General features: G+C 45.7%; 2 protein-coding genes across 7 annotated transcripts in view; both read right to left on the minus strand.

Annotated features, from left to right (window-relative positions):
• Positions 1-21,390, minus strand: part of LOC135911931 (neprilysin-1-like) — a 220,352-nt gene that overhangs the window by 45,520 nt on the left and 153,442 nt on the right. For 5 of the 6 annotated variants that reach the window (XM_065444278.1, XM_065444277.1, XM_065444281.2 and 2 more), the window contains 2 exons: positions 3,890-4,170; positions 888-1,245 (listed from right to left, as the gene is read on the minus strand). In XM_065444278.1, the coding sequence (XP_065300350.1) occupies positions 888-1,245; positions 3,890-4,170 (639 nt within the window). Of the gene's footprint in view, positions 1-887; positions 1,246-3,889; positions 4,171-5,198; positions 5,220-8,335; positions 8,517-21,390 lie in introns of those variants that run through there. The other variant, XM_065444279.1, reaches the window with a different exon arrangement.
• LOC135911915 (beta-1,3-galactosyltransferase 5-like) lies at positions 9,709-11,813 on the minus strand. Its single transcript, XM_065444263.1, has one exon. It carries the CDS (start codon positions 11,785-11,787, stop codon positions 10,666-10,668), a length of 1,122 nt encoding a protein of 373 aa, XP_065300335.1. The 5' UTR covers positions 11,788-11,813; the 3' UTR covers positions 9,709-10,665.

The following is a 21,390-nucleotide window of genomic DNA, read 5'->3' on the forward strand; positions in this document are numbered from 1 at the left end:
GAAAGGAGGAGCATCAATTGCGATAGCAAATTAGTAGGCATCTACGCGTATTAAGTATATTAGTTTTATCGGCAGTATAAACTTCGAAACATTCACTTACTAACTGAACAAGCACGTTCTCAACGCGCACAAGCAGACCTGAACAAATCACACTCGATGAGCGCGGACATGTAAAAGCGCTGGTGTGAGCAAGCGCGGCAGCAGCAGCGAGCGTAGTGCCCTTAGTGCCGACTATCGCTTCACTGCAACAGCGGCCACAGCACAACGGGCACAAAGGTACGAGCCGTCTGCAGATACCTTTCAAGATGAGGTTCAAGATAAGATAAGTAAGCACTTGTTCACGGAGCCAAAGTAGCTCCCCTTCCCTCACGCGCTGTCTCCCCAATTTCCTCCATATATGGCACGCGAGACTGAGCCGCGATCGCCAGTTCCCCTTGCGCACGGTCGCTTGCTTCCTTGGCACAATGCCGCCCCCACTCCATCCCTACCTCCCATCCCCCCACGACATTTCGCGAGACTGAAGATGCGGGCCAGTTTGCTATCCGCTTTCTCCTTCGCGCGCGCCACATTGAGCCACGACCATCGGCTTCCCTCGCGTACTTTCTATCGCACATACAGCATGCGACGCACGGCGAGGGAGTTATCGCCCTCGGACTTTAGATATGAACATCACGGCGACGGCGACAAAAATGCGCCTGGAGTGTCCACATAATTGCTATCGCAATAATATTGAATGTATCACTAGGAAATAAACGGATTTCAATTATTCTTTATGGAAAGCTACTAGTAGCCGCTAGGGCAACAATGCGGCTTTATTTGAGGCCTCGCCATCAAGCGGCGCTTAGCATTCGTAAAAGCACCACAAGGATCGGAAGGCGGCGTCTTACCTTGTCGACGAAGAGGCTGAGGTGCTTCTCGTACACGGAGGCCGACTCCGTCCAGCGGCCGCACACGTGCCCGTAGAAGTCGTCGCAGGGGTCGACGCTGGCGTTGGACGCGGCCACCAGCATTTCGTTGAGCGCCACGCAGGCCCGCGTCAGGCAGACGCCGCGGCGCGGTCTATGCGCCGGCGCAGCAAGGCGCGCCAGCAGGGTGAGCAGGCTGATGGCCAGGCAGGCCGACGCCATGGCCGCCAGCACCACGAGTGTCGGCTGGACGCCCTGTTCCCCGCGTGGGTGCTCTTCCCTCGGCACTTCCTCAGTCACCGATAAGGGCATCTCCGAGTGCTCCGTTTTGGTGGTAGCCCTGTACGGTGCGGGAAAACTTCAGCTTCAGTGAACTTCATGGGACAGCGTCTTAGCTTTCTTTATTGTTTTCATCTTTTTGCTTTAAGAAAAAGACCCCACGCACCATGGGTCTTTGACGCCCTTAAACTAGTGCTGCAATTCTGATGCCTTGATTTGTCTGGTTTGTTACATAGCGTCTAAGCTTTTAACCTAGGTGTGTGAATTCATTCATCGAAATCGCAAAAAAATTATGTCAGCCTTTATCGGAGAGCCCTATAGCTATAAAGCGTGTTTACGAGTTTGATTTCTAATGCTTATTAAATAGCCTGCATTGTTAAAGTTTCTGATTACGTAAGTTGCCGGTCAAAACTTAGTAATACCTTGGTTTTCTATAGTGTTATCACAATTTGTGTAATTCTTGCTGCTAATTTATATTGTTGTGTATTCCTTTGATATTCTGTACAGTAAAATGTTTAGGTAACTTTCGCCACCGCGCTTTACTTTGGTAATAATCTAAAAGTCCTCTGTTTTAGAACGTTCGCTTGACATCTTTTCCACTCTTGAGTACTCCGTATCTAATATTTCGTTTTATCCTCATTTTATCCTCTTAACAAGCGCAAAGTGCGACTTGGTATCGGCCGCAAGCGCATCATCGGGACTGCTCATTTTTTCATGGAAGTCAAAGATGATGGTAATGTCATGTCATGACAAACCACTGAGACTCATGTCAGTCCACGTGGTGCAATGGCGAATATCCCCGTTATGCCCGTTTTCGCCGAAACAAAGGCCCGTGACGTCATACCGGAAGTTGTTTTCAAATTCACTATGTTCTTCTCCGCATTCGGAACGCATGTAGCCTATCAGGCTATCATAATGTGCACTATCATAAAGCGGAGGGCCGCTCTCTCCTTATCAGTTCTTGTCAGGACAGACACGGTTTGCAGTTGGTGTGACCTTTTATGTCGCTGCACCAGGCTGACCTAACATGCGTCAGTGGATGGTGAAGCTACGTGACTGCCATCTCCACATTTAGTGATGTAAGGAGGAAGCGTCGTAAGTATACGTATACGCCCGGCTCGACGTTCCATTTGGTTTCCATTTAAAAATGTGTCGAAATGAAAATTGCTGTATTCCGTACTGTGTTGCATGTATTCAAGGAAACGAATCCCTGTAGCTTAAGCAATCACGAATACTGTTATAAGGAACACTTAAAAAAACCTTTGTAATTATATTGTCCGTATTTTTTCATGCCATCTATGGCGGCCGGTAACTTAAAGATCACAAAAATGCGCAATTACTTGTGGACATGTACGTCACCATACCTAATGTACCCTAAACGCCACAAGATGCCAGAATCACCTGCAACGTTAAAGAAGTCTTGCAGTTGTACATAATTACCAATATTGTAGCTCGTAACTGTCGCTGCTTTATGCGCCCCTGACCTTGTACCACTTTGCGCAATCGAGTTTTCCAAGAGCCCACATCTTCTACGAGGTAATCCTCTAACCAGCACACATAGCTTTCGGATTTCGGATCTGGCTTTGGGTATGCACATTCTTACGCCGAACGCGGCTTCTTATCGCTAACACCGGCTACTAACATCGGCTCACTATTTTAAACGGACTAAGAAAACAAACGCGTTCAGCTCCAATCCTGATTTGCTCATGAGTGCTGGCCGAGAGGCACGTTATGATGTTAAGTTTGCCTTTGGCAGCGGCGATTCGTGCGACTGATCTCTGGTGCCACGCATTCGTCTCGCCACCGCGCAATCCGTTGAAATATACAGCCCCAAAAGGCGCGCACGCTTCGCGGACACAGCCATTGCAATCCAAGCTGTTCGCATTTTTTCAAGAAGCAGCAACGAGTGACGTCCGAGGGCACACGCATATGCGTGTCAGGGCCTTGACTGTGGTAGGCGGTGGACCGGCTCTGTAGTACGTGTTATGTATGCTCTCAATGTGACATGAAGAAAGCTCACGTGTAGCCAGTGTATTTAACCCAATTCTGTAAGCTTCACCTAAAGTTCCAGATTACGCACACTCGTTGACGTGCGACTTAGACTGTGCAGCAAGTGTACGCCACTGTTGGCAGAAGCACGCCACACTGCAAATGAACCTGAACTAGAGCTTAAATCATTTAGGTGATGGAGCAGCAGTACAAGAGGGTTCTTTGATAACGGCCTTGCGAAAGGATAATGGAACCGCTTGCAAATCTGTTCAGCGTGCGTGAGTTGCGGGAATTCGCACGGTTCAAATAAATAAAAAGGTCAAATTGAAGCTGTGTAGGACCTCCTCCCTGTGTGTAGTGAGTTGAGTGTCCATGAATGCGTTTTTGCTTTTCATGTACATTTTATTCTGCTTGATACGAAGTTTGGGTGATACGAATATTTCACGTAACACCATAAGATCGTGTAGTCTAAATTCTACTGAATGCATTGTGTAGCCGTCAGTTTTTTATTCCCTTAAAAAATAATAAAAACACTGTAGTGACGAAAATGAGTCTACACGTAGAATCATAGTGTGCTGCGCACGCAGGAAACAATGATTCCGAAGCTCAAGGTTTGAACTGGTTCCCTTATCGTATGTTAACTTGCTGCTACTGTGTCCAACAATAGAGAAGACAAGTGACCCCAAACGCTCGGTTGCAAATTGCGTAAGCATTACCTCACAGTTGTGTTGGCCATGGATCGCGAGCCCATATTGTCCCTGGCCCCGTCCGGTTCGCCTTCGAGTGTGTTGTCCAGGTCTTCACGTCCGGCTCGATGGAGTCGCGCAAGAGGGCGCTGGCGTGGCGAGTGGGCACCCGTAGAAATGGGCGGCGTGTACGGTGACCCGATCTCCACCGCCAAGCTACTATGGCCGCCTTGGCTGACTCCACCACCACTCTGGATCCCTCCGTGGAAAGGCGACGTGACAGGCATTTCGGCAGTGCGGCGCTTCTTGGTCTGGACAGGGTAAAAATGAGTAACAGAATTTGCGTTGAGAAATGACAGACATGTAGGCTTGAGTTTGACACCTCTAGCTTGCTAAGGTACGCTGGGACAAAGAGAATCGGAATGAAAGAAAGTTATGATTGGCGGTGATGTGGACAGAAAGGCGTGAAGACCAGGAGATTGGGTTTTGCACGGACCGTCACGCCTTGTGCGGGATAAGAATGCAGGTAACGCATAAATTTGTCTGCAACAGGAACTCCAGCCGGTCTATGGTTTCCATAGTACGTCTTCAGTACAGAAACGACATATCGAGCGTAGTTGGATCAAGCCTTGCAAAATGAAAGAAACGCAAGAACGTATTGTAAATGAAAGAAATGGAAGAAAACAATATACAGAAGACAGCTAGACTTCGTAGTTTGACGGCACATCTACCGCAAGATTTGCAACGGCAACGGATAGTGACGATTGCTGCTCATGTCCGAACAACGTATTCCTTAGTTATGCAAACGCCCTATCAATCGCAGAAGAAATTAGGGTTTCACAAGTTCAGCAACACATATATTAAAAGGAAAATCTTTCTTATAGGAACTGTAACTGGGAAACAAAGATTTGAAACATATGCTATTGTCATTTTATGCAATTGCGGGGCAAGGGAGGGGGGTGGCACAGCTGTTCGAGATTCTGCAGAGAAAGAACAAGGCTAACTTGATATCTCGGTATTAATCCAAACAAACATCCTTCACATTGATTCAACGCTTGCTTAATGAGAAAATTTATGCGTTTCTCAGGCATCACAATAAGGAAGTTGGAATTCACCCGGATGAAGAACAAGCACTTAAGCTTTTCAGCCTACCCTTCCCGCGGCTTCCTCCTTCTTAAAGAGAAAGAAAAAGAATTTTATTTTATGCAGCCATCACTTTGCTAGAAGGGCATTTTTGTGACAATCGCCTAGAAAACAAAACGCCAACACCAATTTACGAGAAAACTGACGTAGTATAACCTCTGCCTATGTCAGCCCGCGGTCAAGCTGAAACACTTACTGGAGATCCCCGCTTCTTTTTCTGCAATGAAAGTGGGGCATGATTGAGTGTACTATTAAAGCAGTTCATTAGGCGCTCAAGGTCGTGCGCGTGCGTGTATGTGTGTGTTGAGGAGGCGGGGAACCCCACTCGCTTCTTGTCTTCTTTTTTCAGCTGTCACCTTCAAGAAGATTCATTGCGAGTTTCAACTCCAGAACATGAGGTGATGGGTTCAAACTCCCCGACGCGGGTGTTGCACTCCAAGGGGAGTAATTCATATAATCAGCTTCTTCCAGTGCACTGCGACTCCGCTCGGAGTCACTGGGACTCCGGTGCAGTATACATAGTATGCACGCGACGTCACATCCGCTACTGTCGTCTGCTTCCGCTACCTTCCGCCATCTTGGGGAACCTTATCAACAGGCGCGCGCATAGGCCTATAGGTTCCCCAACATGGCGCCGCCGTAAACCGGAAGTCGCGGAGTATCCTTGAATGACGTGCGTGCATACTATGTGTTGTCGCAGCAAACAACAATCACTTCGCATGGCTTTGCAACTCCCGTCGTCGCCCTCCAGAAGAAAGACATAAAGTTCATGACCGATTCGTGCGTCAACCAACCGCGAACTGAGGCTGTTTTCAGTGGACGTCATTACAAAGGTCACTAAATGCAATTGCAGCGTAGCATATACATTCGGTGCGCCTAGCAGCGTGACGCGCGGCAAGGAGCATTGTTTTGGCGGCGGAATTTCCGAGTTCGAACATGTGCAAAGCTAGGATAACTGAAGCTGGTGCAATAATATCTGCTAAGAAAAGCACACGGATGACCATGCAACTAAAACAGGTTAATAATAGCGCGTATTCGCATAACAAATTTGCAATCAATTCACACATAAGCGAACCTATTTTATGCATCTGATTTGCCTTTTTTTCCTTTAACGTTGAAGAAATTGTGGAGTATCGCTCTTAATATAAGTGCGACACAACATTTATCTGTCTCATAAGAGCATACAGCTATACCATCTTAGGACCACTGGCTTTATCTTCTGTGATGGTTTCGATGTTATTCTATTTATAAAGCCAATGTTTCTTTGGAAGTGCACATATCAACCTGCCCATGCCCATTAGCATGCACCCAAGTGAATGGCAGAGGAACAGTTTTGGTTATGCCTTTCTCCTACATTACAGTGTTTCTTTTCAATTCTGCTAATTTCAGGTAGCGTACCATGGTCAATTTCTACAATAACAGCGCCAGGGTGGCGTGTGATTCATACACTACAAGTCATTAACGAAATAACGAAAGATGATTAGAACCCTGGTCGTCCGATCATCGAGCTATCATGGGAAAGACGGTTAGAACATGTAATTCTACGATCTTCGTGCTTGTGGCTTTAGACGCTGTTGTCGGCAGCGTTACTAGGCTTCGTCTGAGTATTTCGCTGAATTTTGAAGCTATCATAATTTTCTAAACGAAAAAGGCAATAATAGTCAATGCACATGCATAAACATTGATAATTGTTACATTTGTCACGTAGTATTTCGTTGTATACGATCAACTTACAAAGTGAGAACGGCGCTCAAAGGAAGAAAGACGATGTTTAGACAAATTCATCTACTAACCGCGATACAAATGCTGGATAAACCGTCAAGCTTGCAGCTGTCGCCGACATTTGCGCCAGAGTTTGCTCTAGTTTTAGTGATTCTAGTGGAAAGCTATACTGGGAATGGAACGTTAGAATGTACGGCTTCACATCTCATTTTATGATGAACATGAGAGTACGTGCTCAGTACCATGGACTTATTTGTTTTTCATACAAAAAATAAATAAATCGATATGTCGATAATAGGGATCTTCACCACGCTTTTTGCTTCTGGAAACGGGATATTCACCGCAACCGAGCTAAGACGGAGAACATCCCGTTCAGCCGCAAGCTGGATGACTGGCCAAAACTTTTTAAAATATATGTAGCATCCCTGCGCGTGTTTACGCAAAATACGCCATAATGTTCCCGAATACGCACATACGTGTGTATGCAAAAGGGCGCTCATGGGTGGCACTATGAGTGAAGAATGCAGCCACTATGGACAGGATTTCGCCAAGCTAGGAGAACAAACTGTAAATGAGTTTCCGCATTATGGGCCATGTCACGGCCATCTGGCTGAGCATCAGTGGATGACGGCTGCTGTTTTTGCTTCTGAGAAGTTGAAGTGCAGCCTGTCGTGTAGAAGCGTTTGCTGATTCAGCCGAAAAAAAAGAAAAAAAAAGATGTTGCGAAGTGTTCTACAATGTACATACACCAACTCAAACGGTGATTGCTAAATATCTACTTTTATAAAGTCATTTCATGCTCAATTCCAGCTACCACTACATTATACTGGGCGTCTTTCGCCAGTGTGAGCAGGTCACGTAAAGATATGATAAAACCGCCGATGGCGACCGAGGCTAAGCTATGAGAAGCGCTCACACTGGTTCATAGCACTCGTTATCACCGCGAATCCCAGAAAGTGGTTCCAACGCAAAATCAGAAGTCGGGTACAAATGCTGTTTTAGGGGGCACACGCTTGTCATGAGTGGCTCAAACAAGCTTAGCTCAGCCATAAGGCCTCCCAAGTGAAATGCGTTCTTCAAGCCAGGGCCATATAATGAGAAGCGCATGCTTGCACAAATACCCGTCATTATATTCCAGAATAGTTAGCTCCGAAAGACGGTATAGATAAACTATAAAGTGCGCCCTCCACTTCCTCCTACGCTTCGACTACGTAATGCATGACTTGTGCAAAAAAAAAAGATTATTGCGTACGATAGTCCAGTCCGGCATAAGCAGATTGCCATATTTCTCACAACGCGTCGCGAGTGTGTCCGATGGCGAGGGCCAGCAGTCGCCATACAGAACCTCTGAGAAGCGCAAAACGCATTAAATACGTCGTACAACTAGTGCCCACAACGTATCTACGAAATCTTTAGCCCATAAAATGTTCGCAACAGCTTCCCACCCTCTGGCCAGCTAGTCTAAGGACGTGTCGTCGACCAGAACGCAAAAGATTGAACAAATTTGACAAAGGCGCGTTTACCACTAGAATCATTCTGTCGGCTTCACAGTCTCGCGATGCGAACTGCGATTCCCATAAGGAATAGCCGGCTGGGTCCTACGGGTCTTACCTCACGTTGATGCTTAGTGTTGCGGGAAGTGTTGCCGGATAATCCTTCCATGGTAACGTGGTGACCAATTACGACGCGCAGAGGAGAGCAGTAGCAAAAAACAGCGCAGCAAAAAATGCGGGGTGAGCTGGAAGGCCTAACTATGAGGCTTCACAATCCAACTGCGAACGGCTTCGAACGAGGGCACGAGGCCAGTCGAGAGCGAATGATGGTGATGATTACAATGACAGAACGTGGCCTGAAATATGGCACGCACTCACTGCTGGGGATAAATTAAGACTCAGAGCCGGCTTGGGGAAACAGAAAACCAATGCCTGCTACAACTGGAAAATGTGCGATCGAAAAGGCGACAGGCATTTCAATGTAATTCATAATTTGGAAGTCAGAATAACTCCATATAAACATTTAAATGAATATAAAAGATGAAACTAAAGTACCGGATCAATAAAAAAATATGGAGTACAAGATACAGAACACAAATATAAAATAAATAAGAAAGAGAAATTGAAACCGTAATCGTTCTTGCCTTGATCTTCTTCTTCTTCAATCTCTACCTCATGGTACAACCGTTTTGCTTCACGCTTGCTATTGTTGTTGTTGTTATAATCTGGCTTATGCGTGGGGGATGCATGGAGGATCTGTTGTGCGGTATCGACGAAAGCTCGAGTAAATAAGGGATAATTATTGAAGAAGTTGAGTAAAACTTGCAATTTTACGAGAACTCGTAAAATTAGTGCGATAGATGTGACAAAATAAATGACGTAATCTGAATTTAAGTACACCAAAACTAATAACGATAAAGGGAGTAGGTTTAACTTACCACTCGCTTGGAACCAACAATAATGTCAAGAACGGTGACGCAAAAATACCTGTTACTCTGACTGTACCCGAGAGTTAAAAGTTCTACATGAAAGTACAAAACGGATTGTGAGATGCATGCCATTTTTCCGAAACAATCTTAAACTGGACTTTCCAGACAGTCCGAAGCTTTCTTTTCTTTTTTTTGCAGTTGACCCTTTAAACTGACCCAGCTGTCAATATATTTTACGTGTGTTACAAGGCAGTAGCATGACGCAAGACGATTTTGCACCACCGAAACAAACCGCGAAGCCTATGGTCCATGAATACGCAGAACGTTTACTCCACCTAATGAGTGAACTTCATCGGCCATTAGCCATTAAATAGTTAGCGCCACATCCATGCACATCACCCAGATCCGAAAAACTAGACGCGTAAATGAACAATGTTCACTATCGCTATAAAGATGTAAGAATTTTGGATGCATTTTTAAAAATTATGAACTATTTGCACCCCTTAAGCGTGTTTAGATTTTTTTATTGCTCTTATCCACAGAACAGCTTCTCATACGGATTCCAACAACGCCCACGGAAATCCATCACCAGACAGGGGCTTTACATTTATCATAAAGCTATTGATCCCTGCCTCCATTACATAGGAATGTTTTCACTGGAAAGACGGGAACGCTTTCTTTCACCGTGAAGAATAGGTATAGCATTACATAAGAAATTTAGGTGGCTATACGACAGAAAAAATTATCTGTTTTATGCTCTGCACAAGCTGTGCAGATTGCGTTCGCGTGTGTCGAACAATTACAATGCCGCGCTCGGGAACAATACTAGCCTCAAATATTCCGACTGCAACATTTGATGTTCATCATGGTTTACAGTGGTCAAATAGGGCGATACATTAACCAGAGATTCAGAAACTGCAACATTTAAGCTCCTGATTACGTCCGGTAGAGCTGCGTCTTGTAAGGTTCTGCAGCAGGTGTTGGCCGAAGTCCAGAAACGTTGCAAATAATTGTAATGGCTAGCCTCCCGGGGTAGGAAGAAAAAACACTATCAATATTTAAATTCTTGATCTACATACTGAGCGTAGGAGAAAGTATGCAGTACTGAAGGACTGCGGGATTTTCTCTTTGTTGGCGCATGCGCTTTGTAGGAACCCTGTGTGTCTACGCTACCAGAGAATTTTCATTCAATGATCACAGCACACACAGGCTTGAGAAACAACGGGTGGGCAAAGAGTCGAAGTTCGCTGACTTCCAACTCGGTACACTGGTAACATACAACGTTGCCGAATCTTCCAGTTCTTCAACGCGCTAAGCTTCAGTTTTATTGGCTATTGTGGCTTTAGTTCGTAATTTGCAAACTTCACTTGGCCTTGCTTAAAACCCCATTTGACATATTTTAAATCCGTCACAAGTCCGTCGCCCCCGATGTGTTTGCAGCCCTTCTGCCTGAACGCTATGCACTCCGCCAAACACATTAACACACATCAGAACCTTCCTGTCAAAGCTTTAGCCCCAATCACCGGCACCGTTGTCTGTTGATCCGGCGAACCATATTTCTCCACGCAAGGCGCAGGTTCCGCGGATTCCAACCATGGCTCGCCACAATCCTTGGCCTTTGGCAGGGGCGAATATGATGCTTGCGCTCGGGTGCGTACCCGTTGTCATTCACACGACGAACACCAGCCTTGTCGGCCAGCAGCCCCGTTATGTAGACGTCTTCAATATACAAGTATGGGACGAGTCTAGCGCTTCGAAGCAAAAGCGATATAGAGTCACCTGAGATAAGGTAAGCTGGCCCATTGACATAATCAGGATACGTTGCCCTCGGATACATCGACTTTGGGACGTACCACTTGCCGTATCGCCCCACCGTTTTACGCGACGGCCGCGACTGTGTCCACACTCTTCCCCATATGGTTGGCTGCTGTTCGACGGCTGACAGATGGTTGAGGGTGGCGACGAAATCCCAGACATTGAGCAACACGTCGTCGTCAATCTTAAGCACGAACCTGGCATTCGGACAGAAGCGCGTGACCCAGGTCAGCATCATAAGAGACTTGAGAGTAAGGTTCTTGTAGGTGTCGACGAAGTTGCCCTGCACAATGTCCTCATGCGTGCCGTCCTCCTGAACGATGCGCTCCTGAACGGGGTCGCTTCCAGGTCTGCCAAGCATAAAGAGCACTTTGAGGCCGGACATTTTGGTCAGGGCGCCACCCCAGGTGCTTCGCACGGTAGAACGATGCTCGAAGTGGTCACTCGCTGTGAACACTGCTACGAGAGCCAGCGTATCGTTGCGGCCACTCGAGGGGCTGCAAGCGACTGTGTCTTTTGATATTAAGTAGGAATAAGTCGTGGTTGCCTTCGCTGTCCTGCTGATACCAGCTACGGCCGCGGTATACCTGGTGCCACCATTCGTCGCTGAAGTTGCAGAGCTTGTCAAATTAACATATTCTTGCGTCGCAATACTATCCATGAGGTGTCGTAAAAGAGGCGCATCATATCTCTTGAGTACGACATTTAGCGTCCCAATCGCAATAACAACGCATGAAAGCCGCTGTACTTGAACTTTTTGACCAAACGTAGTGATGCTTCTGCAGCGAAAATAGCTGCATGGAGGTGTGCCAGGTAGACGGATCATAGCTTCCGCACGCGTCCTGTGGGCGTCGCGGCAATCGACAGGCCTAGGAGAGACACCACCACATGTCTCGAGTATACGCAATCGAACATCTGCGTATGTCGACTGAATGCCCGGAAGAGTCCTCGCCATATAAGAGGGGCTAAGTGTCCATTCACACAGCCGCCAGGCAGTTTCTTGTAGCACAAAGAACGTCTCCACTACACTTTTGAAAGAATTTATGCTTTCGGCGACGAATAGACGCCGCAGCTGGAAACAACGTGCAAGCGTTTATAATTCCAACAGCACGCTTCAGCCGTTTACTATGCAAGATCGTTCAAATGAAAACCGTAGACTAGAAGGATTAGTTAGCTGCCTTGTTAGTTAGCTTGCGACAGGGCCATGGTTTAGTTTGCGTTTCATTCATTTCAACGACAGAAATGAAGTCACCGCGCCGTTTCTTGTAATCTGCTTTAAAAGCAGGTTTACTTTCAGCGTATTTCTATCTGCACCATCCATTCCAACCGCTCCGTTTAAGAAGATACATATCTAGAAGAGGAACCAATGCGATGAGCGCCGAGAGATTGCTACACACACTTATTCTGGGTGCGTAGCATTGGTAATTGCTTCAAAACAAAGCACCGCGAGCATCATCTTGTGGAATTGTCACGGCAAGGGCAGCACTTTGATAGAAAAATAAGACTAGCAGAAAAGAAAAAAAAAAGCTTGAGCTCTGTTCAATGTACACTCACCAAAAAATAATAGGATTTTCTTTCATTCCCGGTATCATCATCATCAACAACAGCCTGGTTACGCCCACTGCAGGGCAAAGGCCTCTCACATACTTCTCCAACTACCCCGGTCATGCACTAATTGTGGCCATCTTCTCCCTGCAAACTTCTTAATCTCATCCGCCCACCTAACTTTCTGCCGCCCCCTGCTACGCTTCCCTTCCCTTGGAATCCAGTCCGTAACCCTTAATGACCATCGCTTATCTTCCCGATTGATTACATGTCCTGCTCATGCCCATTTCTTTTTCTTGATTTCAACTACGGTGTCAATAACTCACGTTTGTTCCCTCACCCAATCTGCTCTTTTCTGATCCCTTAACGTCACACCCATCATTCTTCTTTCCATAGCTCGTTGAGTCGTCCTCAATTTAAGCAGAACCCTTTCCGTAAGCCTCCAGGTTTCTGCCCCATACGTGGGTACTGGTAAGGCACAGCTGTTATCTACTGTTCTCTTGAGGTATAGTGGCAACCTGTTGTTGATGATCTAAGAATGCCTGCCAAATGCACTCCAGCCCACTCTTATTCTTCTGATTATTTCTTCCTCATGATCCGGATCCACCAGTGCTTCGCTACCTATCGTAAACTGCTGTTCTCTTCCAAGACTGTTAAACATTACTCTAGTTTTCTGCAGACTAATTTTTAGACCCACCCTTCTGCTTTGATTCTCCAGGTCAGTGAGCATGCATTGTAATTGGTCCCCTGAGTTACTAAGCAAGGCAATACCATCAGCGAATTGCAAGTTGCTAAGGTCTTCTCCATTAACTCTCATCCCCAATTTTTCCCGCTCCAGGTCTCTGAATACCTCCTGTGAACACGCTGTGAATACCATTGGAGAGATCGTACCTGCCGGCCTGGCGCCTTTCTTTATTGGGATTTCGTTGCTTTCTTTATGGAGGACTACGGTGAATGTGGAGCCGCTATATACATCTTTCAGTATCTTTACAAACAGCTCGTTGACACCCTGATTCCGTAATGCCTCCATGACTGCTGAGGTTTCGACTGAATCAAACGCTTTTTCGTAATCAATGAAAGCTATATATAAGCGTAGGTTATATTCCGCACATTTCTCTGTCACCTGATTGATATTGTTAATATGGTCGATCGTGGAGTAGCCTTTACGGAATCTTGCCTGGTGCTTTGGTTGACAGAAGTCTAAGGTGTTCCTGATTCTATCTGCGATTACCTTAGTATATACTTTGTAGGCAACGGACAGTACGCTGATCGGTCTATAATTTTGCAAGTCTTTGGCGTCCCCCTTTTTATAGAATAAGATTATGTTAGCGTTCTTCCAAGATTCCGGTACGCTCGAGGTTATGAGGCATTGCGTATACAGGGTGGCCAGTTTCTCTAGAACAATCTGACCACCATCCTTCAACAAATCTGCTGTTACCTGATCCTCCCCAGCTGCCTTCCCCCTTTGCATAGCTCCCAAGGCTTTCTTTACTTCTTCCGGCGTTACCTGTGGGAATTCGAGTTTTCCATTATCATCGTGGGCGCCACTGGTACGGTATAAATCTCAGTAGAACTCCTCAGCCACTTGAACTATCCCATCCATATTAGTAATGATTAACACACACATCGGATTCTTGCCAATTCCTAGTTTCTTCACTGTTTTTAGGCTTCCTCCATTCCTGAGAGCATGTTCAATTCTATCCATATCATACTTCCTTATGTCAGGTGTCTTACAATTGTTGATTACCTTCGAAAGTTCTGCCAGTTCTATTCTAGCTGTAGGGTTAGAGGCTTTCATACATTGGCGTTGCTTGTTCAGATCTTTCGTCTCCTGCGATAGCTTACTGGTATCCTGTCTAACGGTGTTACCACCCACTTCTATTGCGCACTCCTTAATGATGCCCATGAGATTGTCGTTCATTGCTTCAACACTAAGGTCCTCTTCCTGAGTTAAACCCGAATACCTGTTCTGTAGCTTGATCCGGAAATCCTCTAGTTTCCCTCTTACCGCTAACTCATGGATTGGCTTCTTGTGTACCAGTTTCTTCCGTTCCCTCCTCAAGTCTAGGCAAATTTGAGTTCTTACCATCCTATTGTCACTGCAGCGTACCTTGCCGAGCACGTCTACATCTTGTATGATGCCAGGGTTCGCGCAGAGTATGAAGTCGATTTCATTTCTAGTCTCATCATTAGGGCTCCTCCACGTCCACTTTCGACTAACCCGCTTGAGGAAAAAGGTATTCATTATCCGCATATTATTCTGTTCTGCAAACTCTACTAATAACTCTCCTCTGCTATTCCTAGAGCCTATGCCATATTCCCCCACTGACTTCTCTCCAGCCTGCTTCTTGCCTACCCTGGCATTGAAGTCGCCCATCAGTATAGTGTATTTTGTTTTGACTTTACCCGTCGCCGATTCCACGCCTTCATAGAAGCTTTCGACTTCCTGGTCATCATTATTGGCTGTAGGGGCGTAGACCTGTAGGACCTGCAATTTGTACCTCTTGTAAAGTTTCATAACAAGACCTGCCACCCTCTCGTTAATGCTATAGAATTCCTGTATGTTACCAGCTAGATCCTTATTAATCAGGAACCCGACTCCTAGTTCTTGTCTCTCCGCTAAGCCCCAGTAGCACAGGACGTGCCCGCCTTTTAGCACTGCATATGCTTCTTTTGTCCTCCTAGCCTCACTGAACCCTCTTATATCCCATTTACTATCCTATAATTCCTCCAGTAACACTGCTAGGCTCGCCTCACTAGATAACGTTCTAACCTTAAACGTTGCCAGGTTCAGATTCCAATGGCGGCCTGTCCGGAGCCAGGGATTCTTAGCACTCTCTGCTGCGTCACAAGTCTCACCGCCGCCGTGGTCAGTTGCTACGCAGCTGCTGGGGACTGAGGGCCGGGGTTTGATTGTTGTATTCATATGGGAAGTTGTGGCCAATACTGCTCTACGGTGGCCAATCCTGCTTTGGTGAGAGAGTGCGTTACCGGCCCTGGCCATCGGGATCAGGCCGCACTCCAGGCCTGTTTATGCAATTTTATGAACACGCGGATTTCCTTTTTTTTATCTGGTGGAAAATTGCGTCTCACAGCCAATCTCCAATTGTCTCCAAGCAAATCCTCTAAAATGAAGAAGAAATACCTCTAGTCATCCTTAAAAGAACGTTTCGCAAGTATGTGTTGTTCACCCACTGCTTCTGGTCGGGCGTGCTAAGAAACAGCTGCCGAATCAAAACAACAGTGCACAGTTAATGGCGCATACTTGCTCGGCCATTGTTCGCGTGCCCGCGTCAGTAAACGCAGCCGTGGCGGCGGCGACGGGGATCTCGCCACATGGCACGTGTCAACAACTGACGCGAATCAAAAGGCAGCGCTCAGCCTGTCTTGTATTGCGTGCTGTTTCCGCTTTTGTTGTTGACCACGGCTCATCTTCTCTGCCATCCTACGCAGCCACAACATTCGCAACATCTGCGCGATGCCCTTTCTCCGCTGATGCCGCACACGCTGATGCCGGCTTGTGCCCACCGCGTCAAGGCGTGGCGGCAATAACAATTGTCCCCATGCGGTGTTTTGACGTGCAAGCCAGAGTTGCCTTCGAATCAATTTAGCAAGAAAAGCAACGTCATTTGATGAAACTACATTTTATAGTATTCTGAAGAAATTTAGAATTATGTGTGTTAATGACAGTCGAGGACGACCGTTTCGATCTGCTAATAATATAGCCTCAATAACGGTAGTTTCAAAAGTAATGGGATCCGTAGAAAAAATAGCTAACATCATGCGTGTACAGATAATTATTGTCAGTCACGGAAAGAGTGAGCAAGCGTGTCTTTAAGTAATCCGACACATAAACGATTCGGAAAGGGACGAGGGAGTCATTATCAATGCATATGGTGATTTAATTTAACGGCTTTACTGCGCAAGGAAAGTGTTTTAGATTAGCCATTAAGAAATTGCAAGTGGGATGTGACAGAAATTGAATTTAACAGTGTTGAGAGCGTCATCATACGATGCCGCAGCAATTTTATTACACTATTTAGCACGAAAGAAAATAAAGCAGGAAACATTTCTTACGTACGCTGCGCACGAGGAGGAGTGATGAAAAGGGCGGAGGGGCAGACGGCTAAACCGTACTAGGAGGTATACACAATAGACATTCAGCTCGGCTATACATCGTAAATTTGTCTATGCATAAAGTACCGCACGGCACAGTGAAAAGCACTCATGACCTACAAGCTTGAAAAGTTGGCTTGAACGTAATAACCAGGATAAACCTTAACGACCACTTCACCACTTAACGTCAACAAGGATAAACCGTCATAAACAAGGATAACAAGGATAAACACCTTTTTGGCTGAACACTATAAAGAATATGGTTGGATATCGTTTTGACATATAAACATCCTAATGTATATAAAGGGTGATGGTCTCAGGGCATCAGCAACGCTAAAAAGCAACATAAGAAATGTTTCGGTGCTGTCGCGTGTTTAAAGTTGATCACAGTGAATGCTTGGTGAGATCTAACGTTCGTATTTAGGACCTTGTTATGGCTTCAGATAAAGAAAAATGTTGGGCGTTTTTTCCGTTCTGTCGCATCGGAAAAAGTACGTACGAAATGAGATTTCTGCAGTGGCTCTATCACTGTAATATGAATGGTTACCCATGTGTTATACTTTTATGTACATCGCAACTACCTGGGTATGCATATTATATCCCACGTGGCTGTGCGTCCCCATATAACCAACCGTGTCACTTATAAAGCCATGTTCCAGCTATGAAATGTACAAAAAGGGTGCGCAATGACTCAACCAATTTTTTAACACAACTGCACATGCCTTTCAGCATAATCATTATTAGCATCTGTTGTAACATCATCAGCCATTGGCATGGCATATTTGTGTGCTCTCAAGCTACTGCTAGCTGCGCATGCGCCGAGAGATAGTATACGCTTAAATACGCGCCCGTGTATCGTTATGTGTTATCTTGTTCTTGTTGAGTCGAGGCTGCCAGCATCAAGCTACAACTAGCGATGACGGTGGGATTTGCGCCGGAAGATAGCATTCACCCGTGAGTTAACGATTTCTGAATAGTACCTGTTATAATGTAGGAATAGGGCTATGTTGCCAAAATGTGCAACTCGAAGCTTGTACACAACGTACAGAGTAAGGAGTGCGTTAACGAACCATTCACTTTGTGTCACACGAACCAGGAGGAAGGCACGCCCGACATTTTACTCGAACTTCTCATAAATGATAAAGTTATACGAATGCAACTTGACATTGGCACAACAGTGTCGATAATGTCAGAAGTACAGTGTGCTCAATACTTTCCAAATGCATCTTGCAGACAAGCAAATGTCAAATTAGCCACGCACAATGGCCCGGCAGTACCTATGGTAGGCGTCATGGAGGTAAAGGTGCAATACGAAGACCAATGCTGCGAACTGCCACTGGTCATAGCGAAAGAAGCGCAGGGGGCAGAAATGGTCGCGTTGTTTTGCCGAGATTGGCTTTCTTTAATCCAAATGAATTGGCCAAAACACTTGTCTGTAAAGCCTCTGGAATAGGAGACATTGCTTGCTAAGAAATTTCTCGAAGTGTTTCATGTGGGTATCGGTATAATTAAAGGGTTTGAATGCAGCACTGAATTTAAGGATGAAGTGTGCCCTGTATTCATGAAAGCTCAACTAGGGCCATACGCTTTGCACGAGCGAGTCGATCAAGAATTGGTCAAGCTACAAACAGCTCGTTTATATACAGGGTCAGACACAGTACATGGACAACGCCTCTTGTTATTGTCCCAAAAAGAAAACACGCAGGAACTGCGATTTTGTGGCGACTACCATGTCACGGTAAATCCAGCAATCAAGGTCGATCAATATCGCATGCCGCTGTCTGAAGACATATTCGCAAACCTGCAGGGTGGAACACTGTTCTCTATCAGAAAACTCTCGAAAGCGTACTTCCAGCTTGAAATCAACAAACAAGCACCAGAACTGCTCAGCATTAACATCCACTTAGGCCTGTTTAGGTTCCGCAGCTTGCCCTAAGACGTAGCGTGCGCACCAGCTATTTTCTAAGCAGTGATGGACCAGGTGCTGCGAAATATGGCGGGAATCGTCTCCTATTAGATTATAATGTAGTCATCGCAGGTGAAAATTACAAGCAGTGCTACCACAGCGTGGAGCAAGTGCTTCGACGCCTAAGTGAGCACGGCTTAAAAATGAACGCTAAGAAATGGAGTTTATTTCAGCAGCGCGTCCCATGTTTGGGGCACGAGATCGACAAGAATGGCTTGCACCTAACGGTGGAAAAAGTGGAAGCCATTAGAGAAGCACCAAGGCCCACTAGCGTGACACAGCTGAACGCCTTCTTGGGTTTGATTAACTACTATGGGAAATCTTTGCCAACTTTGGCCTCGGTCTTGGAACCATTGCCCTACTTGCTTCGAAAATATGCACAGTGGCACTGGTCACGTGAATGTGATGAGACATTCGGCAGATGCAATGAAATATTGCGCTAGCTTCAACTCTATAATGTGAAAAAAGAAATTTCGATCACATGCGATGCGTTGATTATGGGTTAGGTGCTGTGCTATCGCACGTGGGGAACGGGGTGGAAAAGCCAGTTTTGGCTTCACTGTCGTTGTCTGCGTCCGGACGTAACTAAGGGCAGATTGGAAAAAAAGCGCTTAGTATCGTGTTTGCTGTAAAAAAAATAACTCACAAGTACTTCTATGGGCGTGCCTTTGATATAATTACCGATCACCAGCCCTTGGCAATTTTGTTTGATCCGAAGCGGTGGCGCAATGCAGTGACCACTACAAGAGTGCATCACTAGTTGACATTCTTTTGGCCCACTGCAGCTATAGAATCGAACACATGCCAGGGTCAGCTATCCAGCATGCCGACATCATTGTCCAGCTTAGCCCTACCCGACGCAGGCAGCAACCCTGAGGAAATCTTTTACTTTTGGCCCTAAATGACGGCCCGCAAACATAGGGCACGATGAAGTGCTGGGAGCTGTGGGTGACATGATTTGGCATGGATGGCTCAAAGCAGTATCCGAGGAGCTAAGGCCATTCTGGATACGTCTGTTGGACCTCATTGTAAACGACGGGTGCGTTATACGGACAAACCGAGTTGTAGTACCAGAGTAATAGTTGTGTGAACAACACTTGGGAATAACCCGAATTAAAGCAATAACGAGGTGAACAGTATGGCGGCCTGGAATAGAGAAGTGCCTCCAGAACATTGTGTGCAAATGTGAAATGTGCCAGACTGTTCTCCCTACAGCGCCACCCGTACCTGTATTGCTGTGGAAAGTATGTCAAAATACGTGGGAACGAGCGCGTTTAGTTCTCACTGAAGAAAAAGGGAAGACATTTCTTGTGGCCATCGACATGTTTTCCAAATGGTTGGAAGTTAAGATCATGAACGGAACAACCACCTCGAAGACAGTTGAACTCGTGTGTTCTTGGTTCGCGGCTCATGGCCTTCCTCTGGAGGTAGGAATGGACAACTGGCCTCAATTTCGAGCCGCTGAGTTCGAAGACTTCCTGCAAACTAATGGTGTGGCGCAGCCACACCATCCGCAGTCTTACGGTGCGGCAGAATGCGCAGTTCCGACAACTAAAAAGCACTGCTCAAACGAGTGCTAGAAGACTCAGAAAAGGGCACTAATAAAAGACTTTACCACAGAATAGATAACTTCGTGTTCTGCTATCGAACAACGCCTCACACATTAACCGATGGACACCTGCTGAATTACTTGTACGAAGGAAGCTGTGGACCCGATTGTCATTGCTACGCCTAGACGTAAAAGGTGCATTCAGCGCTAAGATTGCCAAAACAGAAACACCTGCTGATAAGCGCAGAGGTTCACCGCGAGTGCTTGCTCTTGGTGATCGTGTACTAGTGCGTTCCGTGCGTGAGGAAGTGGTGAACTGGTGGCCTGGAGAAGTGATGCGTTTAAAGTCGTCTTCAAGATTCGTCTTCAACTCACTTTCAAGGTTTGGCTTGTGCGATGTAATTAAGAGGAAGCTTTAGCTCGAGTGCTCCTATATAAATACATGTAAAAGGAGAATTCGTTTTTCTCGGCAACCACTGCACCAAATTTGACGAGGTTTGTTGCATTTAAAAGACAAACTTAAAATCTGGTGACTGTTGGTTTCGAAATTTCGAGTTAAGTCGTCAATTTTTTGCTAAAAATTAGCAAAAATCGAAAATATTCAGAAAACGAAACTATCAAGTTTACAACTCTGTAACTCAACGACTAAAAACGATAATACAATTATGTGAATTGCATCTAATAGTACATCTAAAGCGGACAAAATTGATATGTTACAGATGTCTATAAAAAAAATTTTAATCATAGGGAAATACAACTTTTTCAAAAACGTTGTAACCAACGTAACAAATTCACGTAAGATGTAAAATGACATAATGAATTTGTCCGCATTGAATGATCTAATGGATGCCGTTTACAGAACCGCGATATCAGTTCTTGGTGCAGAGCTAAGAATTTGTAAACTTTGTGCTTCTATTTTTTTCAAACGGTCAAATATTTGAAAATCGCTTTAAGAAAATTCAAGCCCTAAATCGAAATTCCGCTTCCAACAGTCACTATAATTTAACTTTCTCTTTCAAATGCAACAAATTTCATCAATATCGGTGCAGGGGTTATCTCATTAAAACGTTTTTGCGTTTTACATGTATTTGAATAGGCCGCGTCGGAGTTGCGCCCGAGCTAAAGCTTCCTCTTAACAGCGGCACATAGAGCGGCCGGTTGAGTGGCCGTAGAGATCTTTATATGGGACATCTTGAAAGTAATTGTAACTTGTAAGGCCAGGATGATAATAGCGCTGTGGAGCTGGTGGCTGA

The sequence above is a fragment of the Dermacentor albipictus genome, chromosome 9, assembly GCF_038994185.2.
Source record: "Dermacentor albipictus isolate Rhodes 1998 colony chromosome 9, USDA_Dalb.pri_finalv2, whole genome shotgun sequence".
Lineage (NCBI taxonomy): Eukaryota > Metazoa > Arthropoda > Arachnida > Ixodida > Ixodidae > Dermacentor > Dermacentor albipictus.